General features: G+C 57.8%; 2 protein-coding genes across 2 annotated transcripts in view; both read left to right on the forward strand.

Moving 5' to 3' along the window:
- Positions 1–41: 41 nt before the first annotated feature.
- ZNF469 (zinc finger protein 469) lies at positions 42–14,468 on the forward strand. The gene has a single exon (XM_066194748.1). The coding sequence runs from the start codon at positions 42–44 to the stop codon at positions 12,606–12,608; it is 12,567 nt and encodes a 4,188-aa protein (XP_066050845.1). The 3' UTR covers positions 12,609–14,468.
- Positions 14,469–20,659: 6,191 nt separating this feature from the next.
- ZFPM1 (zinc finger protein, FOG family member 1) overlaps positions 20,660–23,967 on the forward strand; it is a 34,492-nt gene continuing 31,184 nt past the window's right edge. The window contains exon 1 of the mRNA XM_066194749.1: positions 20,660–20,797. Within this exon, the coding sequence (XP_066050846.1) occupies positions 20,758–20,797 (40 nt within the window). The 5' untranslated portion in view covers positions 20,660–20,757. The remainder of the gene's footprint in view (positions 20,798–23,967) is intronic.

Consider the following 23,967-nt stretch of genomic DNA (forward strand, 5'->3'; position numbering starts at 1 on the left):
GGGACAGCGGGGCTCTGTAGCCTTGTCCCCTCCTCGGTAACATGACTGGAGAGACCCAGCATGTTTACACCATCCGCGATACTGAGGCCGGCCCCAAAGAGCCCGACAAGGACTTGGGCTGCGAAGGCTGCGGAGACAAGGATGGGAGGGCGCTGGGCGGGGAGGGGACATCCCCCTTCCCCGGCCCCAAGGACAAGGAGCCCCACAGCCAGCGGGAAGCCGTGATCCGGCCGCAGCAAGCGGGGAAGATCGACTTCAAATCGCTGCAGTGCAGGCCCAAGTTCGGCAATGACAGCGCCTGGGGAGAGGTCAAGGGCAGCCCGCTGTCCCCGCCGGGGAAGGGCCGAGCCCGGGAGCGCGGCCGGCGCTCGGGGAAGGGCGAGCGGGGCCACCAGCAGCTCTACCGGCTCAGCATCGCCAGCACCCGGCCCAGCCCCACCATCGGCATCGCCTACCCGCAGCAGAAGGTGACGCCCCCGAAAAAACCCGAGGTGACCCCCGCGGCCGGCAGCTACCGCTTCCACGTGCCCAGCGTCCCGCAGCGCGACGCCGAGCTCCGGCCCGAGGAACTCGGCTTCAGCCGCTGCTTCCCCGACGCCTCCGGCGGCCGGAGCTCCGCCAGTTATACCTCACAGCCCGGGCCCTCCCTGGGCCCCAAGGGGCAGCCCCCCGCCGCCGGCATCCCCCTCAAGAGCCCCGGCACCCATGGGCAGCTACAGTATTTAGAGTTCCAGGCAAACCGGGCCGAGTCGTGGCCTTCCCCAGAGAAGAGCTTCGCCGGTGCTACCTACGGGATCTCGGTGCAGAAGCCCAGCTCTTTCTCCGAGGGCGGCAAAGGCTCTGTGCATGGCCTGGGGGCTCTGCCGTGCCAGTTCCCCTTCCAGCTGCTGCACGACGCGGGCAAGGAGCCGTTCCGCGGCCCCACGGGCAGCCAGGACTACCTGGATGTGGGGATGGCCACCAGTGGTGCCCAGCTGGCTCCCGCTGCCTTCGCCTTCCACTCATCGCCCAGAGAGTGGCCGGAGGAGCCGCTGAGCGGGGGCTCCTACGAGAGTGAGGGGAGGCTGTACGGGCTGCCCGCCGCCCCGCCGCCGCCACCGCCCTTCCTGCACCCGCCGCCGCCGGCCCTGCAGCACGGAGCCGTGTCCTGCTGCAAGGGCAGGGCCGAGCATCCCGCCGACCCCACTGGTGCTCTCCCGTCGTCTGGTGCTATCGACCAAACCCCAAGCACTTTCCAAGAAAACCGAGCTGTTTTTCCGTCTAGTTTACACTCGCCCGCCATGCCGAAGCCGGTGGGGAAGAGGCAAGGCCCGGCCAAGGACGGCGCCCCCGGGCCGCGGCTGCTGGTGCAGGGCAGCCCCCTGAGAAGGGCCGTGCCACCCAACTCCCTGTCCCAAGTGCACTTTCAGAGCAAGGCCTATTGCAGCTCCCCCGCGGGCAGCGGCGGCGGCGCAGGAGCCGTGCCTTTCGAGACGAGCGTTCCCACTACGGCACCCACCCACCCCCGGCTTGTGCAAGCTTGGGAAGGTGCCGCGAAGGCGTTTTCTCCCATGGACCAGAATTCAGCACCTTATTCAAACCCTGTTGGAAACCAGTTCTCATTCGAGTGCCAGTCTGGCCCCGAGCAGAGGCAGCACAGGCAGAAGAATGCCAGGCTGCCTTGGCAGCAGATGCACCTCCCTCCTGCAGTGCCCGGTGCCAACAGGCTGGAGCTGTCGAGACACATCAGCAGCCAGAAGCTCCCCTTCCCCCTGGGCACGTCGGACTGGCAGGGGAAAGCCCAGAAAGGGCCCCCCATAAGCAGTTCTCCGGGGTATCACGGCAAGAAGCTGTTATCAGGAGAGAGCCTCCAGAGGGGAGATCCCAGCGTGGTGGGAGCTTTCTCCTTTGACAGTGGGAAGGAGCCAGGCTCTCCTGCCTGCGACTCGAGAAGCAAAGCCCTGTTCTACAGCATGGCTCAAGCAGCTCCTCCTCCCTCAAGGAGCTCGTCGGGCTCAGGGCTGGTCCTGCCACCGTCATCCTTGGTGGCTGCCTCCCCCTGCGAGTCCCCGCTGCCGTCCCCTGTCCCCAACCCCACGTGTGGCAGCACCTGTTCGTCGCTGTCCCCCATGTCCAGCAGCCCACTCAACCCCGGCTTCGAGGACAGCCAGATGTCGGGAGCGCTGACCTCCTCGCCCTTCTTCCAGCACCCCTGCCACGCCAAGGATGCCAGCAAAGCCCTCCACCCCTCCGAGGTTCCGCTTCATTACCACCCCCAGGACTCCATCAAGTCCTTCAGCTTCCCTGTGGACGCTCTGAAAGACGACACCCTCCTGAAATGTGCCCCGGGCAGCCCGTTCCACAAACCCGGCGGGGACGTGGCCAAGGGATGCTCGGACGGGCTGGACGGGGAGCAGCCTCCACCACCCTACTCCTCCCATCACCTACTGGCCACTTCCCTGAGCAGTGCCAGCCTGGACCAGCTGGACGTGCTGCTGACCTGCAGGCAGTGTGACCAGAACTACAGCAACCTGTCGTCCTTCCTGCAGCACCGCCAGTTCTGCGCTGCCCAGGGGGAGCCCCGGGACGCCCCCCGGGCTGCCGAGGCACAGAAAGCTCTTCCGCCAGAGCCTCCCAAAGCCCCCGGCCTGACGCTCTCTCCAGACCCCCAGGGACACCTGCTGGCCTTAAACAAGGGCGATGACTTCTTGCTGGACGGGGAAGGCAAAAGCGAGGGCAAGGAGGACACTCTGAAGGGCGGCCTCTTCCACGGCCTGGCCGCCGGCTCCCTGCCCCTCAGCGCCTCTGACCTGGACATCGACGATGCCAAGCTGGACAGCCTGATCACCGAGGCCCTCAACGGCCTGGGATACCAGTCGGATAACCCGGAGATCGACAGCAGCTTCATCGATGTGTTCACTGATGAGGAACTGCCGGGTGTGAAGGCTGCTGGCGGGGCGATGGCCCACAAGGCCAAGGAAGGCCCGGCCTCCGAGAGCAAATCCAAGCAGGCAGCGGAGGAGAAGGCAGCAGGAGAGGCCAAGGCTGGCTGTTTTTGTGAAGACGGCCGCCCACAAGGGGAGCAGGTGAAGAGAGGGGCAGGAAAGCAGCACCTTCACAAAGGGAGGGTGGCACGGAGGGTGGCACCGCAGGAGCCGGATCCCGCGGCAGAGGGAGCGGAGAGGACAGCCAGGCTGAGGGCAGGCAGGAAGAACAGCGTCCCCCCAGCCAGCACCTGCAACCAGAAGCATCCCAGGAAACCCAGCCAAGACCCCCCGATGAAGAGCGAGGTGGGGCCGGGTGTGGCCACCAAGAGCGCCAAGCCACCGCGGTTCTCCATGAAGGACGTGAAGAAGCGGAAGCCCCGAAGCGGGACGTGGAGCAAGGAGCTCATCCACAAGATCGTGCAGCAGAAGAACAAGCTCCACAAACTGCAGGTGAAGAGCAGCAAGCAGGCCCAGGTCCCCCAGGCCACCCAGAGGCCGCTGGCAGCCGCCAGGGAGGGCGGGCTGCGGGAATACGACTACGTGTCCGACTCGGATGAGGAGGGGACAGAGTGCAGCAAGCCCCGGGGCAGGAGGAAGCGTGGCACGGGGTTCATGGCGAGGAGCAAGTACAGCTTCAGCAGGAAACGCCTGGGCAGGAGTGAGAGAGCCAGAGAGAAAGACCCAGCCTGGAGCTACAGCCAGAAAAGGGACAGTCACACAAGGGAGGCACAGGGGGACGGGGATGTCCCGAGTCAGGAGGATGCTGAGAAAGAGGATTGTGCTGCCAGAGCCCGAAGGAGGAGCAGCCACTCATCTGCTGGCGGCAACCACAGCGAGACCAGAGAGATGGGCTCGAGCCCACCCTGCGCTGGTGGGGCTGGTGACAGGGGTGGCACCCAGAGGAGGAGGCGCTCGGGCAGCCCAGCCCCTGTGCCAAGGACTCCGCTCAGCCCTCCCCAGGACAGCAGCCCAAAGACCCGCCAGGAGAGCAAAGAGGACATTCCCAGAGGGAGCAGGAGGGTTGGCTCAGCCAAACCTTTGCTGGCAGGCTCCAGGACACGGCCGAGCACTGAACCAGATGTTGCTGCCACAGACTGTGCAAGGGAGGAGCCGTCACCGCAGCCCCAGGAAAGGCAAATGCCCATCACGGCCACCCCAGGCACGAGCCCTGCCAGCTTCTCCTGTAAGAAGGGTGTGGAAGAGCCCAGAGGAGCAGCAAAGCTCCCTGGTGAGGCAGCAGAACCCACCCTGCAGGCTCAGGGGTCCCCTGAGCTCACCGTGAACCACCAGAGGCAGCAGTTTGCCCCTTTCCCGAGCGAAGGGCTGAAATACCACATGGAGGAGGTGATTGCTCCACCCCACAGCGATAACAAATCGAGTCCTGGTCACGGGAGTGCCACCTGCTCAGAGGGAGGAATCAAATACATGAAGGGACAGGGGCTCTGTGACAGTGGGAAGGATTATCCCACACCAGCTCCCACCTATGGAGGGGATGCAGTGGGAATGATGCTCACTGCCAAGGCACCCAATCCCTATGTCAGCAGTGACAACACATTCTTTGATCCCAAAGGCCTCCCCGGTCACTACGAGGACAACCTCTTCCCAAAGCCCCCAGCCCTGGGCTCCTCCCACATGGATGACGTGTACCTGTGCCGGGATGACATCAGCGCCAGCTCCTTCGAGCAGAAGCATTCCAGCATCTCCCCTTTCACCACGGAAATCCCGCAGGGCAAGGTGTCCTCCCCGCTTAGCTTCGACTCCTCGTCGATATTCGGGGAGCTGCCCGTGTCCGAGTTCGATCCGTATGAGGGCAAGGATGGATATGGGACAGCATTCCCAGGGAACGCCTCTCGCAAGACGCTGCCCTTCGAGCAGCCCTACCCTCCCTTCCTGCCTGAGAAAGACTGGACCCTCATGGAGGAGGTGGCCCCCATGCTGCCAGAAGACATGACTCAGTTCCACAACCTCTCCGTGGAGAAGCCAGCGGCCAAGAAATTCCCCGAGGAAGGAGCTGTCCCCAGCGGCCAGCTGTCCCTGCCGCTGCCGGACAGGATGGCTGATTACAACGTGACTTTCATGAGCAACATTTCGGACGACGAGCTGGAGATCAAGCGCCTGGTGACGGAGCTGGAAAGCCAACTGCAGACCAGCAAGCTGGACTCTGAGGTGTCCGTCAGCCTCCAGAAATCCGAGCCAAATGTGGCCATGCACCTGCGGGCGCAGGGGGCCGAGCGGTTCCCAGAGCTGCCGGGAGAACCAGAGGCGGGCCAGGACAAAGGACTGGTTTTGGCAGGTGAGCTGGGCACATCGAGTCTCTGCATTGGGGACAGGCTGGCAGAGGAGAAACCCAACGTGGTGACCACCTGTGAGGACTACGAGAGCCCCAGGGAGCCCTGGCCGTGCCCGCTGGAGCTGGGCTCGCTGGGAACCGGGATGTGCGTCCCAGCCCCGCTGGCCACAAACCATTTCTGCTCCAAAGACAACAGCAAGCAGCTCCAGGGAATGGAGGAAAGAGACCTCAGGAAGGTGGAAAATGGGTCTTCCTCCAAAAATCTACCTGGCTCAAGCACAACTGAGCAAACAGAGGCTCCCATCTATACAGGCCCTGTGACAAAGGGCCCTCCTGTTGTCACCCACTCCGTGTTCCCCGAGACCGTGGATGCAGCAGAAGTGACCAAAGACCCCCTGCCATCCCTGCCGTGCCAGTGCGATGCCAAGGGCTTCCCTGTGCCAGGGAGAGCAGACACCGATCCTGCCGAGCTGGAGAAGTTTGCTGCCCGTCTTCCAAACCCTAAGCCTCAGTTTGGCATTCAGCAAGGTCCCGCCCCAGCCTTGGATCTGGCCTTTTCACCTCACGTCAAAGAGGTCCCAGATACAGAAGAAAAGTCCTTAAGCAGGACTGAGCCCCCCAAAAGAGCGAAAAATGCTGTGGATCTCAAAGGGGGAGGTGGTGGTGGGCCTGCGCTGGTGGAGGAAACGGAGGAGAGGAAGAGTCCCAGCACCTATCACAGCCCTGCAGCCAGTGACAAAGCCAGCAAGCCCAAAGTGCTGCTCTTTGAGGTGCTGAGCGTGCCCAAGGAGAGCGACCGCCCTCCCCAGGAGATGATGGTGGCACCCCAGGAGACCTCTGCCAACCCTCTGCAGCAGCTCCAGCTCTTCGTGGCCCGCACAGTGAAGAACAACGAGGAGGAGCTGCTGATGCCGTGCTTCCCCGGGCTGCTGGCTCCCAGCCTCCCCTCTCCCACCACCCACGTCCAGACAGAGCACAGGGAGCAGGGCGGCGGTGCCTCGGAAGGGGAAGATCAGACCCAAGGGGAAGGGGATATCCCCGTTGGAAGCAGCTCTGGGAATGTGGTTTCTCCAGGGAAAGAAGTGCTTTCTCCCGGTGGATGCAAGCAGCTGGACTCGTTGGATGCAGAGGACTCTTACCATGCAAAACAATCCACGTCAGCAAAGCCGGAGCTGCAAAATAACGTAACGGAGCTGCAGCACTTAGCAAATGAAGGCCCGGAGCTGAGGGACATCAATATCCCTGCAGATGGTGTTTCCCAGGAGCGTAATGACCTCTCACCACCCAGCAGCACCGCCGTGACCTCGCTGCCAGGGCAGGGAAGGAAAGCTGATCAGCTCAGGGAAGAGCAGGAGGGAGATAACAGCGCAACGACCTTGGCATTTAGGAAACATGAGCAATCCCACCCCGGCCGTGGTTTGCTGGAGGAAGAAATGCTGGGCAGAGAAGAGGGAGAGAAGCTGGGAAGGAGTCGGGTGGGGAAGGGGGCACAGCACCAGGGTAGTGCTCCCACGAGCCCTGTCAGCCCCCTTGGTCCCTCTGAGGGGGATCTCCACCAGGATCACAGCTTGGGGATGGAGATAAAAGCCAGCACAGTCGGCGCAGATGTTCCCAGAGAGGGGAGTGGCGAGTTGTCCCTCAGTGGTTGTCATTACACGGAATCCCCAGCCAGCCTGCTCTTGCCAGCCAAATATTCCCACCTCAAATGCTTGCAGAGCAGTGGGGCCGAGGGGGGAGAGGTCCCCAGCTTTGACACCCAGCTCTCGGATGAGAGGAAATACATCTCCTCCCTGCCTGCAGCACCGAGTTCATTCGTCACAAAGAGTTGTACTCCCGAGGCCGGCAGCCATCACACCCTGAGCCCAGCAGAGCAGGGGACGTGGGAAAGGGCACCCACCTTCCCTCCCTCGCTGCATCGCTGCGGGGCTGTGCCCATGGAAGCGCCTGAGGAACGTCCTCATCACCTCCCTGATGGTGTGGAATTCCAGGAACCACCTGGGAGAGAGGGGACAGTGAGACCCTGCTCTCTGCTGCACGGTGATGGTCTGGTGGGCTCTGCCTTGGAGATGGGTGGTCCCCAGGAACCCCCTGGGAAGGACTGTCCTCTTCCCTGCTCGCCGCTTTTCCACCAAAAGGGTGGGAAAGAGATCCCCGAAAACACCGGTGCTGTGCCGCCGAATTTGAAAGAAAACCAAGGATGTGCCATCACAGACACCGTCATTAACTCCACCCCTCCAGAGACCCAGGATTTTCCAACCCAGCCCACAGCGGATCTTCTGTCCTTGGAAGAAAGGGAGGTGAACATAAACCAAGAAAACAAGCTTGAAAACTGCTCTCATGTCAGGGATAACCATGAAAGCGAACCAGAGGGTCTGTCCAGTGGTTTTGCTGTTCAGGACGTGTCAGCTGCCCTCAGCAGAGGTCTTCCAAGGCTTGGAGATCTTGGTCCTGCTGAATTAAATAGCCACGAGTTTTCAGGAGCAGCAGAGGTGAGACTTGGTCTTTCCAAAACCACAGAGAGTGGAGGAAAGAGTTTGAAAGGGGAGAAATCCCAAAGCCATGGGGCTGCAGAAGCTGGGGGCTGTGTGTTAAACAGTGCGGACCAAGGAGAGGACTACACACCCAGCAGTACTCCAGACCCATCCCAAAATGAACTCCACAAAGGCAAAAAGCCCAATGGACTCCCGGTGACCTGTGACATTTGTTCAGCCACTTTCCGGTCCAAGCCTGGCCTCACCAGGCACAAAGCTGTCAAGCACCAGGTGAAGAATGGTGGTTTGCCACAGCCCGGCAAGACTCCCAGGTCCCCTCTGATTCCTGCTCACGAGACATCAAAAGCAGCCCAAAAGGTGCGCAGGAGAAGCCTGAAGGCATCAGCCAAAGACAAAACCTGCAGTTCACAGGTGCCAGCCTCCGCCGTTGAACACATTCCCAAGAAAATACTCCCGGACCTGGAGAAGGAGCCCAGCACGCAGATGCAGGAGGTGGTCAGCAGAGTGCTCAGTGACCTCAGCGTGATCTCTCTGGAGATGTCCCAGGATCTACACCGCACACGGGTCCTGCAGAGGGAGGGGAAGGCAAAGGAACCGTGCCCAGAGATGGGGGGAGCAGGAGAGGCAGCGCCTGGGAAGCTAGATTTGGGATGGCAGGTCAGGAAAGCAGAAAAGGGCAGGAGGAGCCAAAGCAAAGACCTTGGAGAGGAGAACAGCAATTCTGAGAAGCAGCTCAACAGGAAAGTGAGGCGAAGGAAAGCGAAGGTGTTTCCCAGCAGGAGTGAGCCCGGTGGTCCCTGTGAGCTGGAGAAGAACACAGGTCCTGCTGCCCTGAGCTCCAGCCTGCCCGGGATCAGGGACAACCTGCAGGAGCCAGATGGTTGCATCTCCACAGAGGAGCCAAACAGGACCAGCGCAGCCCAGGAGCCCCAAAACCCCAAAGAGCCCCCTTGTGTACCCGAGCTTGGGGAAGACCAGGGCAGTAGGATGGGGTCTCTAGAGGAGATGGCCAGCAAGGAGACAGCCACAGGCACTGTCACCTGTCCTGGGGTGGTGGAAGATCCAGGTGCAGTGGAAGACACGCAGGCTTGCAGAAAATGGATTAGCGGGTTTGTGAAGCAAGTGGCGAAGGGATGGGGCAAGGTGGGCACAGAGCAGCATGGTGGTGCTGATGGCACAGAGGACGTGAATGCTGGGGCAGGGGACAGTCCTGCGGCAGGCAGTGACACCAGGAACTGGAGCGGTGCCCTGCAGGGTCCCACAGCTCCTGCCAAAGGGGCTCTGCTGCTAGAGAACCATGATTTAGGAACCACCCAAAGTGTTTCTGGGCATGGTGCTCTGCGGCTCACGCCGGCAATCAGCCCTCCTCCTGCAGAGCCAAAGCGGTGGGCGAAGGCAGACGTGCCACCAGGCAGGGAGCACTGCGAGGACAGCACGGCCACCTCAGACCTCCAGAGCTTTTTCGACGATGACTCCACGTTCTCCCAGCTGTTCCCCAGGGATGACCAGTTTGCCCGGAGGAAGTGCACGCGGGTGTACGGGAAGCGCAGCAAGAAACCCAGACCTGTCCCTGAGGCCAGCCTGCAGCCAGCAGGGGCCATCGACCTCTTTGCCATCCGCCTGGCCTCTGACCTGAGTGACACCAGCTGTGTCACCAGGGAGGACCCCTGTGAGTACGAGACCATCTCCGTTGACGACGCCCTGATGCTGAACATGTGTCATGGCAGCAAGGCCAAGAGCGGAGATGCTGCTCCAGACGGATCTGAAAGCATCGAGCTGAGGTTGGACCAGGAGGCAACTGATGAAGGGAAGGAGGACATCGACCTGGAGGACAGCATGCTGACCTTCTTGTGCCGAAACAGCCACGCGGACAGCGTCCCCAGCTTGAGCATCTGGGGCAGTCTGGAGAAGGAGGGGGAAAGCCTCTCTGCTGAGGACATGTTTGAGCCTCTGATGGACCTTGAGGATGAGCACTCGCTCCAAGAAGTGAACTCCGAGCCCCCCGACCTGGCAGAGGAGTCCTACAGTGCCAAGGAAAACGGGGATTCGGACTCCCCCGAATTTCACACCATCGACATTGAGATGCTTAACGCAAAGCTGAAAATGAGAGACGTGTGCTTCTTCCAGGATCTTCCTGGCCATGGCGAGGACAACGCTGCGAGCTTGAAGCCAAAGTCGGGCAAGCACAGGAGCAAGCTGGAAGACGGGAAACTGGGGAAAAACCGCGGGGAGATAACCATCAAAACCAAAGACAAGCAGTACAAATGCAAAGTCTGCTTCCAGTGGTTCCTGACGCTGGGGGAGCTGGACTTCCACAAGCTCTCCCACAATCCTTCCCCTCCTCCTACCTGCTACATGTGCGTCCAGCGCAAGTTCAGCTCCCGGGAGCAGCTCCGAGACCACCTGAAGGAGAAGCACGCCAAGAACAAAGCGGGGCTGTGGGCATGTGGGATGTGCCTGAAGGAGATCTCCGACGTGTGGATGTACAACGAGCACCTGCGGGAACATGCCACACAGTTCGCGCGCAAGGGGCAGGCGCAGAAATCGGTGATGGGGCTGCCGGGCTGCTTTGGTGAGGATAATGCTGCTGTCACCCACTTCCTCAACACCATCATGTGTCGGAAACCCAGCAGGTCCTCCCGGCACGGCGACCCTGGCAGAGAGAGCAGGAGCCCCAAGGAGTTGCCTCTTGAGCAGGAGAAGGCGATGAAAGAGCCCTTGGAAAGCAGCGTCAAAGTGAAGCCACCCGCGCCCAGCTCCTCCAAAGCGTCCTCCAGCCCGTCTCCGGAGCACGCGGCAAAAAGTGAAAGCGCCCCAAAATCTGTCCCCATGCACCCAGACTGCAAGGATCCTTCCCGGGACTGCCATCACTGCGGCAAGCAGTTCCCCAAACCCTTCAAGCTGCAGCGGCACTTGGTCGTGCACAGCTTGCAGAAGATTTACTTGTGCCACAAGTGCCCCATGTTCTACCAGGAGACCAAGGAGCTCCGCAGCCACCTGAGCCAGGAGCACGGCGTGGTGGAGGAGCAGGAGATCAAGCACACCACGCTGTACGCCTGCGAGCTCTGCGCCGATGTCATGCACGTCATCAAGAAGTCCTTCATCTGCAGCATGTGCAACTACACCTTCTCAAAGAAGGAGCAGTACGACCGGCACATGGAGAAGCACCTGGCGGGCGGCAACAAGACTTTCAAATTCCGAGGGGTCATGAGGCCTGGCGCTGCCTGCAGGGAGAAGGTGAAGGAGGATAGATCTCTCCAGGAGGGAATGCCACCCAGCAAGAAGAGGAAGGTGGCTCAGCATGGCAGCTTGATCCCACCACACAGGTCACCAGTCCATCTGGAGGCCACGAGTGACCTTCAGCTGGTAGAAGCTGGAAGCCCCAGCCTGCAGGTTCCCACTGAGTCCTTCCTGACAGCACCTGGTGACCTGGGAGCGCCCCAACCCTCCGTGAAAGCAGAAATGCTGGTGGGTGACTTCTCGGAGCTCCTGGCAGAGATGGAGAAGTCCTCGTTTGACCCCTTGCCACCACCGCCCTGCCTGTCCCCACCTCTGCCACCGGCTGCTGTGGGCAGCCCCGAGCTCGGCCACATCACTGGCCTGTCCATCGAGGAGCTGGAGAAAGGAGCCTTTGATGGAAAACCACTTCCTTTCTTGGACTCGCCTGAGTTTCCCATGGACCTTGCTGGCTTGGCTTGTCACCAGGCCACCGACCAAAAACTGTCCCTTCCCCTCCTGACCCAGAAACATGGCTGTGCTGATGCCCATAAAAAAACAAGCACAAACAACAAAGATGAATACAGGGCCTGTATCCTGGAAAATCCTGGCGCAGACACCAACGCCGTGGATGGGATCCCTTTTCTCCAGCTTGCCAAGAAGGTCCCAGAGCTTCCTTCCCCTAAGGCAGAGTCTCCACAAGCCACGGAGACCCACAAATGGGGCAACCCCAGTGCCGGCGATGCCTCTGCCTGGGAAGGTGCAGCCAAGCCCACTTCTCCAGGAGGTGCCCACCAGCCCCTGCCCCCAAAGGACAAGACAGCATCACCCACACTCGGCAGAGCTTCCAAAGATTCAGTGCCACCAAAGAAGACCGTGAGTGGTGAGACTGCCCCGGGTGCGGGCAGCCCTGGCAGCAGCAGCACCGAGGAGGGTCAGCAGCCCATCTCAGGGAAGGAGAAATCCATGCCTGAGGCTATGGACAGCAGCACCAATGCCAAGGACCAAGGCGGCAACCCCGGCAAATCCAGCGGCCACCAGCCCAGAGGTGAGGCGGCCACCAACACCACGAGACACGGCCACGCGGAGCCAGGCAGAGCCACGGGCAAACTTCACTCCAAGAGGAGGAAAGAACACAAGTCCCTGAGCCACCGGGGCAGCTCCTGCTCCCGGGAGAACATGGAAGGAGACGGGAAGAAGAAGAAAGCCCGGCCACCATGCCCAGCCAGGAGCGAGAGCACAGGTGATCTCAAACGTGGCAGCTGGAGCAACGCCGAGGCCCCTGCCCTGTCCCCCGGCAGGAGGGACACGCACTGCAGCAAGCTGGGGGGAGCCAAGCCCAGAACGGGCCCCCAACTGAAGAAGATGGCCCTGGACCCTTACAACCAGAAGAAAGGGGAGCTCCGCCATGCCAACGGGGACGTGAAGCGCAGGAAGGCCATTCTGGGCAAGAGCCTGCACCAAGTGTTAGCCAAGGGGCCGGCGCCGTCCCCGCGTGGCTCCTGGCATGGCCCCCACGGGGCCAAGGCGGCTGGGCCAGCCAGCTACCGCAGCGCCGAGTCCCAGAACAACCTGCTCAGCCAACTCTTTGGGCAGAAATTAACCAGCTTTAAAATTCCTTTAAGAAGAGATACTTCAGAGTAATTTATGGAAGTTACTTATGGTGATCCTCAGCTGCTTTCATGGGGTTTGCAAGGGAAAAATTATCAAAGCATTAAATTCGTTTGTGTAGCATGATTTCTCTGTCTAGCTTAAATGAACTTGCACTGCAGCCTCTGTGAAATAGTTTGCTTTGTGTCTACTAATCTACTTTAATTCACCTGATTTATCATGCAAATGCTAGAACTTTGATGTTGCTGATGATTTTCATGAACTGAAATTGTAATCGCTTTGGGCAGACTGAATCGTCGAGAGCAATTGCTTTATTGCAGAAGTGCTGAGGTTATAAGGATACTTGCAAATCTCAGAACCTTTTGAGTCGGTGTCTGTGTTATCTTTGTACAAAGTACTTGAAGAGATGAACTTCATTCCGTAGACGTCTTATTCATAAGGTGCAGTACACTGTAGAAAGCAAATTTTTTTTTTCTTGAAGATTTTGCACAAATAATCCCGTACAATTCATTTAATTGGGAGCTGGCCTAAGCGATGATACAATTAAAAAATTAAATTAAGACCCGAGTGTCCTATATTTTGACAGCCATCCCTAAGGATTTTGTTTCTACATCGTCAAGAGAACGACCTAGCTCTGGGGTTCTGGGGCTGTCGGAGCCCTCCAGAGGAAGCTGCCACTCTTTGACCACTGTAGACGATGGGACTGGAGGAGGAGAATCGTCCCCGCGAGCAAACTGCACCTTGACACTTGTGACAAACTCTGATTTTTTTTAGGGTTTTTTGGGTTGGTTTTGTGTGTGTATGCGCGCGCGTGTGTGTGTTTTTTCTTTTTGTTTGTGGGTTGGTTTTGGTTTTTTTTTTTTGTTTTGGTTTGGTTTTTTTTGTGCAACGAGAAAACTGTGCCAATTTTTACCGCAGCGAAAACCGGTACTGTCCGAGTTCCCTCAACGGTATCACTTCTAAACTCTCTTACTGTATTGACGTAGTGGCTCTATAGGTATCCGCTTGTACTATGCAGTTACTGGTGCTATTCTTCATTTGTAATGTGAATACAGACTTCCTTGATTGAAAAAAAAAAAAAAAAAAAGAAGAAGAATTGGAAGGAAGAAGCTGTTACCTGTCCAAAAAAAAAAAAAAAAAAAACGGAGCAGGAAAAGAGAATTTTTTAAAAAAAGCCAACTCAAGGGGGAAAACTTTCAGCTTTAGGGAGAAAAATTAACTTTAGGGAACAAGTCCAACTTGGGGAAAAAATACAACTTAGGGAGAAAGTTTCCAACTTTAGGGAAAAAAAAGCCAAAAATGCAACTTTAGGGAAAAAAACTCCTCTATGCTGGTACTCCATAGTGTCGAAAAGGTTACGTCACACTAAACGAGCACGTTCTACAACCGAACTTTTGGATCCAGAAAGAAATCTCAGGTGCAAATGAGGACATGGAAAGATTTTATTGAAATACTCCCAAGTCAAGGAGGTGAAGTAATGCACTGATGTGATATGAACAGTCAGAGTACTTTGCGTCTGTCCTGCAATGATTTTTTTTGTTTTGTTTTAGAGTTTAAAGGAAAAAAAAAAAAAACCAAGAGGCTTTATTCTGTTAATATGTATCTTTACAATTCTTTGTATTGTATAAAAAAACTATTGTAGGTAATTTACCTTGGGTGCAATGTGTTCTGTCAAAAGTTTTTATTTTGATATTTTGTCCAGAGAAGCAGAGAGAGAGAGAGAGAGCAGGAAACGCCGTTTTATGATGTTGTCCGTGTGCTTTAAAGTGCCTCTTTAATATTGTTAAATAAAGTATGAGATAAAAACATGGGGTGGTACTGTAAAGTCATCCATGATTAATCTTTTCAAATATATTCCAATATTTTCACAGAAATTCCCTGTCTGCGTGGTGTTTGTGGGGTGTTTGAGGTGTCCTCTGTAAAGGGGCTGAGGAGGACCTTGGTGCCCCTGCAGTCACCTCAATGGTTTGCAAAGTGTTGGAGCTTCTCAATGGTGAAGATGCTCCTGCAGCTCTTCTTCCTCACGGGTTTTGTCAGAGTGCTGCTCATGGCAGGAGAGTCTTGTCCCTGAGGGGAAAAACCCAAGGTGATGGTGGTGGTGATGGTGGCCTGGTTTGGTGGTCATCAACTGATGATGGTGATGGCACAGTTAAGTCATCATGAACTGGCGATTGTCACAGCCCAATTTGGTCATTACCAACTGGCCGTGGCAACAGCCTGGTCCGGTCACCATCAGTTGGGGATGGTGGTGGTCCAGTTTGGTCATCATCAGTTTGTGATGGTGATGGGGTTACCTAGCTGAGTCATGACCAAGTGTTGATGGCCCAGTTTGGTCAATTTGTGGTGAAGGTGGTAACAGTGATGGTGATGGTGATGGTGAGGGTGAGGACCCATTTTGCTCATCCCCATTTTTAAATGATGGTGATGATGGCGGTGTTGGTGATGGCAATGACAATGATGGATGCTGCTGCTGATGCTGATGATGGCGATGATGATGATGGTGGTGATGACGATGACGATGATGGATGCGGCTGCTGCTGCTGCTGCTGCTGCTGCTGATGATGATGATGATGATGATGAAGGTGCTGGTAAGGACCCATTTTGCTTCTCCCCATTTTATGATGATGGTGGTGATGATGGTATTGGTGATGGCGATGACAATGGATGCTGCTGCTGCTGATGATGATAGTGATGATGATGATGATGATGATGATGATGATGATGATGATGATGATGATGATGATGATGATGATGCCGGTGCAGGCCCAGCTCTCTCGTCCCCACTTTGTCCTCGAGCTGACCTCTGAGGCCCCGCTGGGCCGGGGTAGGAGCCGCCACAAAGGCGGTGTATTCCATCCTTTAATTACTGCCGCAATCACAACACGGAGCCGCTGTCAGTGAGAGATAGCTCGGCACCGCCGGCTGGGATCCTCGCCACTCGGGGCTTGTAACTAAAACTGCAGGATTAATTTGATTAATTGATAGAATTATTTTCCAAACTACTCTTTTGTTTATGGAGGCTTAAAATGCTTGCCGCCTGCACCCTCCTGGTGTGTTGCAGAGTGGAGATAAAGTGGCTGAAAATAATTAGTATGGCTTAATTTAGGGAAAAAAATAACCTCAAAAGAATTTTGCAGAAAATTTAAGGCGGCACATTTTACTTTGTTTTGGCAGGAAATATTATGGAGCTGGAAATGGGACTTTTATGTTTTCCCTGCGCTATATTTCACCAGGGCAGCAAACCTGCGGGGCGGAGGAGGAAAATTTCATGCCTGGTTGTTGCCAGAGCTCTCCCACACCTCCAGATTCATCACCTGGGCACCTGGAAATGAGTCTCCTGGGAGCCAGGGGAATGGTGCAGGGGATGGGACCTGTCCCCAGGGCCCTGGGATGGGTGCAGGGACCCTTTCCCACAGCTGCACCCATTTTATGGAAGCCCAGGAGAGGAGTGATGCCCACCTCAGGCATGGCTCCCTCTGGAATGCCACTCCCCAGGGAGATGCTGGCATTGTCCCCACACCTCTGAGGGCCGAATTATTTAATTAATCCTTTCCCCTCTAAATGTGAGTCGATTTTCCCCCCATTGTTTCCCCCTGCTGTCACCCACATCCCACCCTCTCAGTCCCCCGCACCCATCGGCTCCTCTGAGCCCCCTAAAGCCCCCAGGTTTGCTGAGTCCTGCATTATCCGGCAGCGTTTGTCACTTGGAAGATTGCAGGCCCCTGTCACTGTAATTCCAGCGAGGATGCAAAGCTGGGCAGCTTCTCCCGGCTGGGGATTAACTCCCTGCTCAGCGGAGGCCAGCAGCACAGGGGGGCTCCCGTGGGACCCAGCACATTTGGGGATCCCAGCCCTGCAGCCCCCCTGGGATTTGTGACCAGCCTGCACCCTGATCCACATCCTCAGGGGTGGGACAGCTCCAGAGCCCCAGGGGGAGCAGGGTGGGTCTGATGGGAGGTGCCTGGCGTTGATGGAGCCCCTCGAGGGGGATTTCTTGGCTTCTTGCCATCACCCTAAATTTTCCTCAAGCTGTTTGCTCTTCAACCCGCCCCTCCAAATCCAGACAGCCTTTCTTTTCTCAGCCCCACATCCAAGTTTCTGAGCCGGAGGTGCTTTAAGCCTCTCCATAAAGCCTGGAGGATAACGGGATCCACCATGGTTGTCACGCTGCAAGCAGGGGCTGAAGATTTAGAATTTTTTTTTTCTTGCTTTTGAGTCAAATCTGGCCTTTCCTTGCACAGCAGGAATTTAAAGCCCAGCTCCCACCTTCCTCCCCGGGTTGCGTGACAGGGACCAGGCACAGCAGCAGAATCTTGCCTCCCTGATGCTGAATTCATGCAGGAAAACCTGGAGCCCTGGGGGCTGTGAAGAGTGGGAACAGGAGCACGGGAGCCATGCAACCCCCAGGGATGCCCATGTCCTGCCAGCAGTGATGCTCCTGAAGTCCAGGAATTGGCTGGGTTGCTCCTTTTGGGAGTTAGAACATCATTCCTACAGAAGGAGATCAATAAGAGTGAGGAGGCAATAAGCACTGAGACATCCCAGCCTTGGATTTGGGATGTGGGGGCTGCTCATCCACAAATTCCCACCTGGTTTCCACCCAGCATCATTTGTGCCAGGAGAGGTTTAGGCTGGCTGTTGGGAAAATTTCTTCATGGAAAGGTTTGTCCAGCCCTGGCACAGCTGCTCAAGGCAGTGGTGCAGTCCCCATCCCTGGAGGGATTTAAAAGCCACTTGGATGTGGCACTTGGGGTCAGGGTTCAGTGGTGGCCTTGGCAGTGCTGGGGCTCGGTGATCTTGGAGGCTTTTCAAACCTAAACAATTCCACGGCCACTATTTGTTTTAATCCCAAACCCTTTCACGCTGCCACCGCAGGTCCCGGGAGCCCGGAATTCCAGGGCAGCCTCTCTGCACAGGACATGCCCAAGCCGTGCCCAAGTCATGGAGGGACATGCCCAAGCCGTGCCCAAGCCGTGCCCAAACCATGCCCAAGCCGTGCCCAGGCTTTGCTCCTGCCATGTCCCATCCATGTGACATCCATGCCCAAGATGTCCCCAAGGCACGGAGGACCCAGGGCTGTTGACAGCCACCCCAGGCTGGGCCACAGGCTGGTGACAAGTGACACCCAGGGCCAGGTTGTCCTGCCAGCAGGTGGCAGGGCCCTTCTGCAGGTGGGGCACCGTAGTGCCAGTTCTCCCTCTTGGGACAAAAAAAAAAAAAAAAAAAAAAAAAAAAAAAAAAAAAAAAAAAAAAAACCACTAAAATAGGATATTTTGAGCTGGAAAAAAATGCTGGTTTTGGAGCCTTGGCAGAGCGTGCCAGCCGGCTGTGCCACCGGCTGCCACCACAGGCACTCAGTTCCCTTGGGGAGCTCAGCAGAGCCCCCCCCAAGATCCCCCCAGAGCCATCCCCGAGCACCGAAACCCGGCAGAGGCAGCGCCGGGGCTCTTCCCCATTGACATTCCTGCGCCGCCACCTCCTCTCGCCGCGTCTCTAATAATATCAGGCCAGATTAATTGGCACTAATACAAATGTACACAGCTCCATAAAAAGATGTCACCTCGCTCACAATGGGGGGAACGGCTGCTCCCGCATTATCTCTGCTCTGCAGGCGTGTAATTCACTCCTCGGGAAAACACGCTATTTATTCGGCTCCCCCTGTAACAATCTCTCCGCAAACACCGCGGCACCGGGAAGGGAGCGGGGAGACACCCAGCCCTGCCACTGTCACCGCCGCCGTGACGCTTGTCCCCGTGCAGGGGCACCCATGGGTGCCCCCTCAGGGGATGGGGCCGCGGGATTTGGAGATTTCCCAGCCCTTGGGTGGTGGTTGAGACTGCGAATTTTCAGGCCTGGGGTGGGGGTGGTCTAAGTGGCTCTGGGATGGTGCCAAAATGGGAATTAAAGGGACATTGGCAAGGAATGTGCCAGGGGAAGGACTGCTACCTGTTTCCTTCGCTCCCCAGGGCGGGGCAGCAGCACCCACCGGCTCCAGCGAGGCTTTTTAGACATTTTTTGGGGGGGGAATGCAACCCCCCGAGGGTGTGGCGATGTCCCCGTGCCCCCTCGAGATGCTGCCACTGCTTCTTCCAGCACAAAGAGCCGGGGACGGCCGCCGTCCCCCTGCTGCCTCCCGGGGAGAGGAAATTTGGGCGTCTCATCGGTGATCACTCACCCCCAGCCCCTCACATCCTTGCAATTAATGATGCTGTGTTTAATTAAATGGTCGTCCAATTATCTTGGCGTAAGCAAACACGCCAGGTGAATACCACGGGAGGTCCATGGATGTGCCAGAGGGACCGGCTGGATCTGCAGCGCTCCCAGCCCCAAAATCCCCGGAGCCGAGCCGGGGGAAGGCTGGAGATACCCGAAAAAATCGAGGTGGATTTTTGGCTCCCCATCAGCAGCCCCTGATGGAGTCAGAACAATCAGGACTGACACAGAGCAGAGGCCACTCCGGGCTCCTTGGGCCGGAGCTGGCAAAGCCGGGCTGGGAAGGAAGGGAAAAGCTCTGGAAGCAGAGCTGCTGCTCCCCCGGGGGTTTGGTCTCCAGGAAGGCGGCGATTCGAGGCCACCCGAGGTGAAAGGCGCCGCCAGGATCGTTTTGGGGGGTGGTCAGTCAAGGGAGGGGGGGGGGACCAGCAGAGCCTTGTCCTCAGCAGCATTTCCCCTCCTTCCACAGGGTTCTTTTCTTCTCCCCTGGATATTTTCTTAATTCCTAACTTAATTTCTTTTGACATCCTCATTGCCGGTTTGACCTCTTTACTGGAATCATGTGCTGCTTAAAACTCATTATCCCACCATTGAAACAGGAAGTTAATTAAAAACCCTTTCAAAAAAAAGGAAAAGAAAAGGGGGGGAAGAAAAGCACATCCCATGTCCGGGGATAGATGGAGAAGGGAGATGACCAAGCTCTGCCCACCACCCCCCTCCATTGATCCAAAAACTCCATCATTATTTGGGGAGCACCAGCCATCGCCCCTGACAAATCCCCCAATCCAAAATCGGGCATGGACGAGGTCCAGTTTGGGAGAAATTGTTATTTTTCACAGGAAAATATTCCCATCATAGATCCAAAATCAAAGTGGCTCCTGTTTAACCCACGTTTTACCCCAAAATTTCTTCATGCTCACAGGTCACCTGGCTAGGATGATGCCCAGGGGAGACCCCCAGCACCTCGACACCATCCCCAGGGTGTCCTGGGGTGACACCCACCCTGAGCCAGGGTGACGGTGGCCATGGAAGTCACAAGTGGGAGGGTTTGGACCATTCATCTGGAAATGGGAGGAGTTCTGAGGGATCCAAAAGAGAGGCCCTGGAGGGTTTGGGGGGCCCCATAAGAGGCTTTGAGGATCTGGGAAAGGTGAATTAGGACACAGTGAGAGCACTGAGGTCCCAACGGGAGGATTGCTGTGAGTGCAGGAACTTCCAGAAGCGCCACAAAGGACCCCAAAGGGCAGTTTGGGGAACCCAAAGAAGGATCGAGGACCCCAAAGGGAGACTTTGGGGAACCCAAGGAAGGATCGAGGACCCCAAAGTGAGTCTTTGGCATGCTGAAGATGGGTCGTGGAACCCAAAAGGGAGGTCCGACCTAACGGGGTGGGGTCAGAGACCCAAAGCAGAGGGCGCGGCCTCCCGGCGCTCCCAGAACGGGGCTGGGGACAAATTTGGGGATCCCGCGGGGATCACGGAGCCCCCGCAGGGATCACGGAGCCCCCGCAGGGATCACGGAGCCCCCGCAGGGATCACGGAGCCCCCGCAGGGATCACGGAGCCCCCGCAGGGATCACGGAGCCCCCGCAGGGATCGAGCCCCGAGGACCACGCCCCCTTCGCCGTTAGCCCCGCCCTCGGGCGGCTCCGCCCCTCCGCGCGCGCCATCCGGTGGGCGTGTCCGGCGGGGGGCGGGGGCCTATGGGCGGCCGCGGCGGCGGCGCAGGCCCCGCCCCCCGGAGCGCTCGGCGGGTTTGATCCGGACGCGGCGCCCATTGAGAAAATCCCGCGGCGGCGGCGGCGGCGGCTTCGCTCCGCCGAGCACGGCCCGGCCCCGGCCCCGGCCCCGGCCCGGCCCGGCCCCGCGGGCGGGCGGGCGGGCATGCGAGCAGCCGGGGGCCCGCCCGCCGCCACCCACCTGCCGCCCGCCCAGCCGCCAGCCGGGGCGCCGGGCTCGCCCCTCGCCGAGCGATGTCCAGGAGGAAACAGAGCAACCCCCGGCAGATCAAACGTGAGTCGCCGCTACCGGCAGCCCTTCCCCCGTTCTGTGCTGGCCGCACCGCTGCCTCCCCCCCCCCCACCCCGCTTATTTTTTTGCACCACCCCTTCGGCGGCAGCGCTCCGGCACCGCCTTCCTCGGACCCTCCGGTACTCCCGGGACACACCGGGGACACACCCGGCACACACCCGGAGCGGCCGCCGGGGGGTTCCCGTTCCCGCTACCGGCCGCTCGCCCGCCTTGGTCTCTGTCGCCGCCGCTCCCCCCGCCCGCGCCGCCTCCCCCCCGCCAGCGCGGTGGCTCCGGTACCGGCTCCCGATGGGGGCCCCGATAAGGCTTTAAAATATTCCGTTCTGCAAGTCCCGTCCTGATAACATCGCTCTGTCGGGACGGCCTGAAATTGTGATCTTATCTCCCCTGCCTGCCTCCCATCCAGCGCCGGCAGCCGGGGCCGGGGGCTCCCCAGAACATCCCCCCCCGGCGCTCCCCATCGCCGCCGGGCCACCCCAGCCCTGCCAAGGGCTGCTCACCCGGGCTACGGGCCCTTCACCCTGCCAGGGGTTCTCCGACCCCCCTCGGTGCTCCCCATCCACCCCGGGGTACCCCAGCCCTGCCAGGGGCTCCTCACCGCGGGGACAGCGCCCTGACCGTGCCGTGGGGACCCCCGTTTTCCTGGGCGCCGCTGGACCCGCTGTGCCATCGTGCAATGGTCCCCATGTGCCACCCTCCTCACCGGCCACGCTGTCCTTGTCCCTCCACCCTGCCCAGTGACCCCCCCCCCCCCCCCAAATCCCGCTTGGCATCCCAGCCCGGGTGAGACGTGGCCATGAGGATCCGGCGCAGGATCCCACGGGACTTGGGGCGCATCCCTGTCCCTGCCTGCGGAATGGCGATTCCCGAGGGTCGCGCTGGCCACGATCCAGCCCCATCGGCCGGGCTCTTGTTTTGCTTCAGCCAGGATGTACCGGCGAGGCAGAGAAATCCTGCAAACTGCTGGAAGTTTTTTCGGTTCCGGGCACAGCTTGGCTTTTCTCCTTCCTCTCCGGTGTGTGTGTGTGTTTTTTTTTCCCTTTCCCCCTCGAGTCGATGGAAGCTGGTGATAAGAGGGAGATGGGAGGATAGGGAAGGCTGGCCACCATGTGATAATCTACCTTTATCTTTCTCCTGAAATAATTGCAAGGCTGAGTTGCACCTACCTGTTTCCCTGCCTGGGGTGATTGCTGTGGTGATAACACTCAGCTAGACTTTTACCCGGGGAGAGTTAAAAATAGTCCCAGCTGCCTCTTTTTTTTTTTTTTTTTTTTTTTTTTTCGGGATACTTTTCTCCCTTTGGCTTTATCCAACTTCCGCGGGTTTATTTCGGTTAAAAAAAAAAAAAAAAAAGCCTTGCTAACCCTGCCTGGGTAACTCCAGCTCGCTGAACCGGGAGCGTTCAGACCGGAGCGAGCGGTAGCGCTGGAATGACACCGCTCCCTGCGGGAGCCTTGCCGCGGGTGGGATGCCCCCATCCCAGCGCCCACTTTACTGGGCAAACTGGGGCAGGACGAGGCCGTGGCAGCTCGGCCGGGCGGCGGCGGCTCCTCGCGTATCTCCTTCCTCTGCTGCTTTTCTGCAGAGATGTGAAGAAATGATAAAGTGGGAGGCTGATCTCAGGCCGCCGGCGATGGCCAAAACTGATTAAAAGCTGAGAGCTTGGAAGCCTTCCTGTATGTGTCAACATGAAAACAGTCATTAGAGGCGGCGAGCGCGGCGAGAGCGCCCTGCCGCTGCTCCATCAGGGAAGGTATGCATGAATCAGGGCTCCGGTAACCAGACTCCTCTCATGTACAGACCGGACCTGTTTCCACAAAGTCTATCCTCCTTATCATCTCGGCTGGAGCATTAAAAAAAAAAAAAACCTCCTCCAGATTGCTATCTGCTGATTTTATTTTCCTGGGTGACGCGATGTTCTCGCTCTGGCTTCGCCTTCTCTTGTGGGGTTGGGGTTTTGTTGTTTTTTTGGGGTGGTTTTTTTTTTTTTTTTTTTTTTGAAGCCCGATGCGAGGCGCAGATTAAGGCTCGCGGGGAGATCGCCGGGAGAGCGGGCGGGCGATCGCCAGCGCAGATAAAAGACAAAGATCAGACACCGGACTATATTTAACCGGCTGCTTTAACCTTCCTCTTCTCCGTGCCTTTCCGGGCTGGAGCCGTGCGGGGATGGAGGGGCCGGGGGTGCCGCTCCCTCCCCCTGGCACGCGGTGGGGAGGCTTTGAAAGCCGATTGCATCGCGATGGTGGCTTTTGATAGCAGAGAAAACACCCCGAGCATCTCTGCCTTTCATTTTTTTGGGGGGGTTCCCGCCCGCAGAGGACAGTTTCTTTCCATCCCTGCCTGTACCACCAACCTCCCTGCAGCTGCTGCTGCTGCTTTATGGGGTGGTTTATTTTTTTTTTTTCGTGTGTGTGTCTGTCTTTTGTTCTGCTGGTAGATAGATGTGAGGGGCTGATAGGGAGCAGGAGCTGATCTCCAACCCAGATAGCCTGTTATATTTATTAACTTCAAACATGGGAGCGCGGGCGCCCAGCTGATGAGCGAGGCTCTGGCAGCTGCCGGTGCTTTCGCAGCGCCGGGTCCTGCGATGGGGGAGCGATAAGCGGGAGATTGATCTCATCGCGCTGATGTGCCTCCCCCTCCCTTGTTCTTTTAATACACATTTTTTTATTCTTCTTGTTGTTGTTGTTGTTCCTAAGCGAGCTGGAAGCGAATGTTTTGCCATAGTTGCAGGGGCCTGTTTATGGTTATTATTTTTTTTTTATGGCGGGGTTATGGGGTTTTTTTTTCCTTTTCCCTTTTTATTCCGCGCTCAGCTGCAGTAGATCTGAGCTCCTGATAAGCGCCAAGCCCCGATCTCCATCCTGATAGAGATTGCCAGGCTTGATAAGGACCACTTATCTCTCCCCACCAGACCGGTGCAGGATTCGCTACAACAACAAACACAGCAAAGAGGGGCAAAAGGGCTCCAACAATTTGTTCCATTGCAAATGTGATTAACGCAGGCACTTTAATTATCTGGTGGGGGGCAGCTGCATGTGTGTTTTTATTTCTCAATGTGGTGGGGGTGGTTTTTCCCCCCCTCCACGTGCTCTGTGGAACGAGCTGGGTTGACAAGCCGAGCTCTCCCAGCGCCTGCTATCAGCTGCAGA

Source organism: Chamaea fasciata, unplaced genomic scaffold (genome assembly GCF_029207755.1).
Source record: "Chamaea fasciata isolate MVZ Bird 193981 ecotype frontalis unplaced genomic scaffold, bChaFas1.0.hap1 SCAF_12, whole genome shotgun sequence".
NCBI classification, from domain to species: domain Eukaryota; kingdom Metazoa; phylum Chordata; class Aves; order Passeriformes; family Sylviidae; genus Chamaea; species Chamaea fasciata.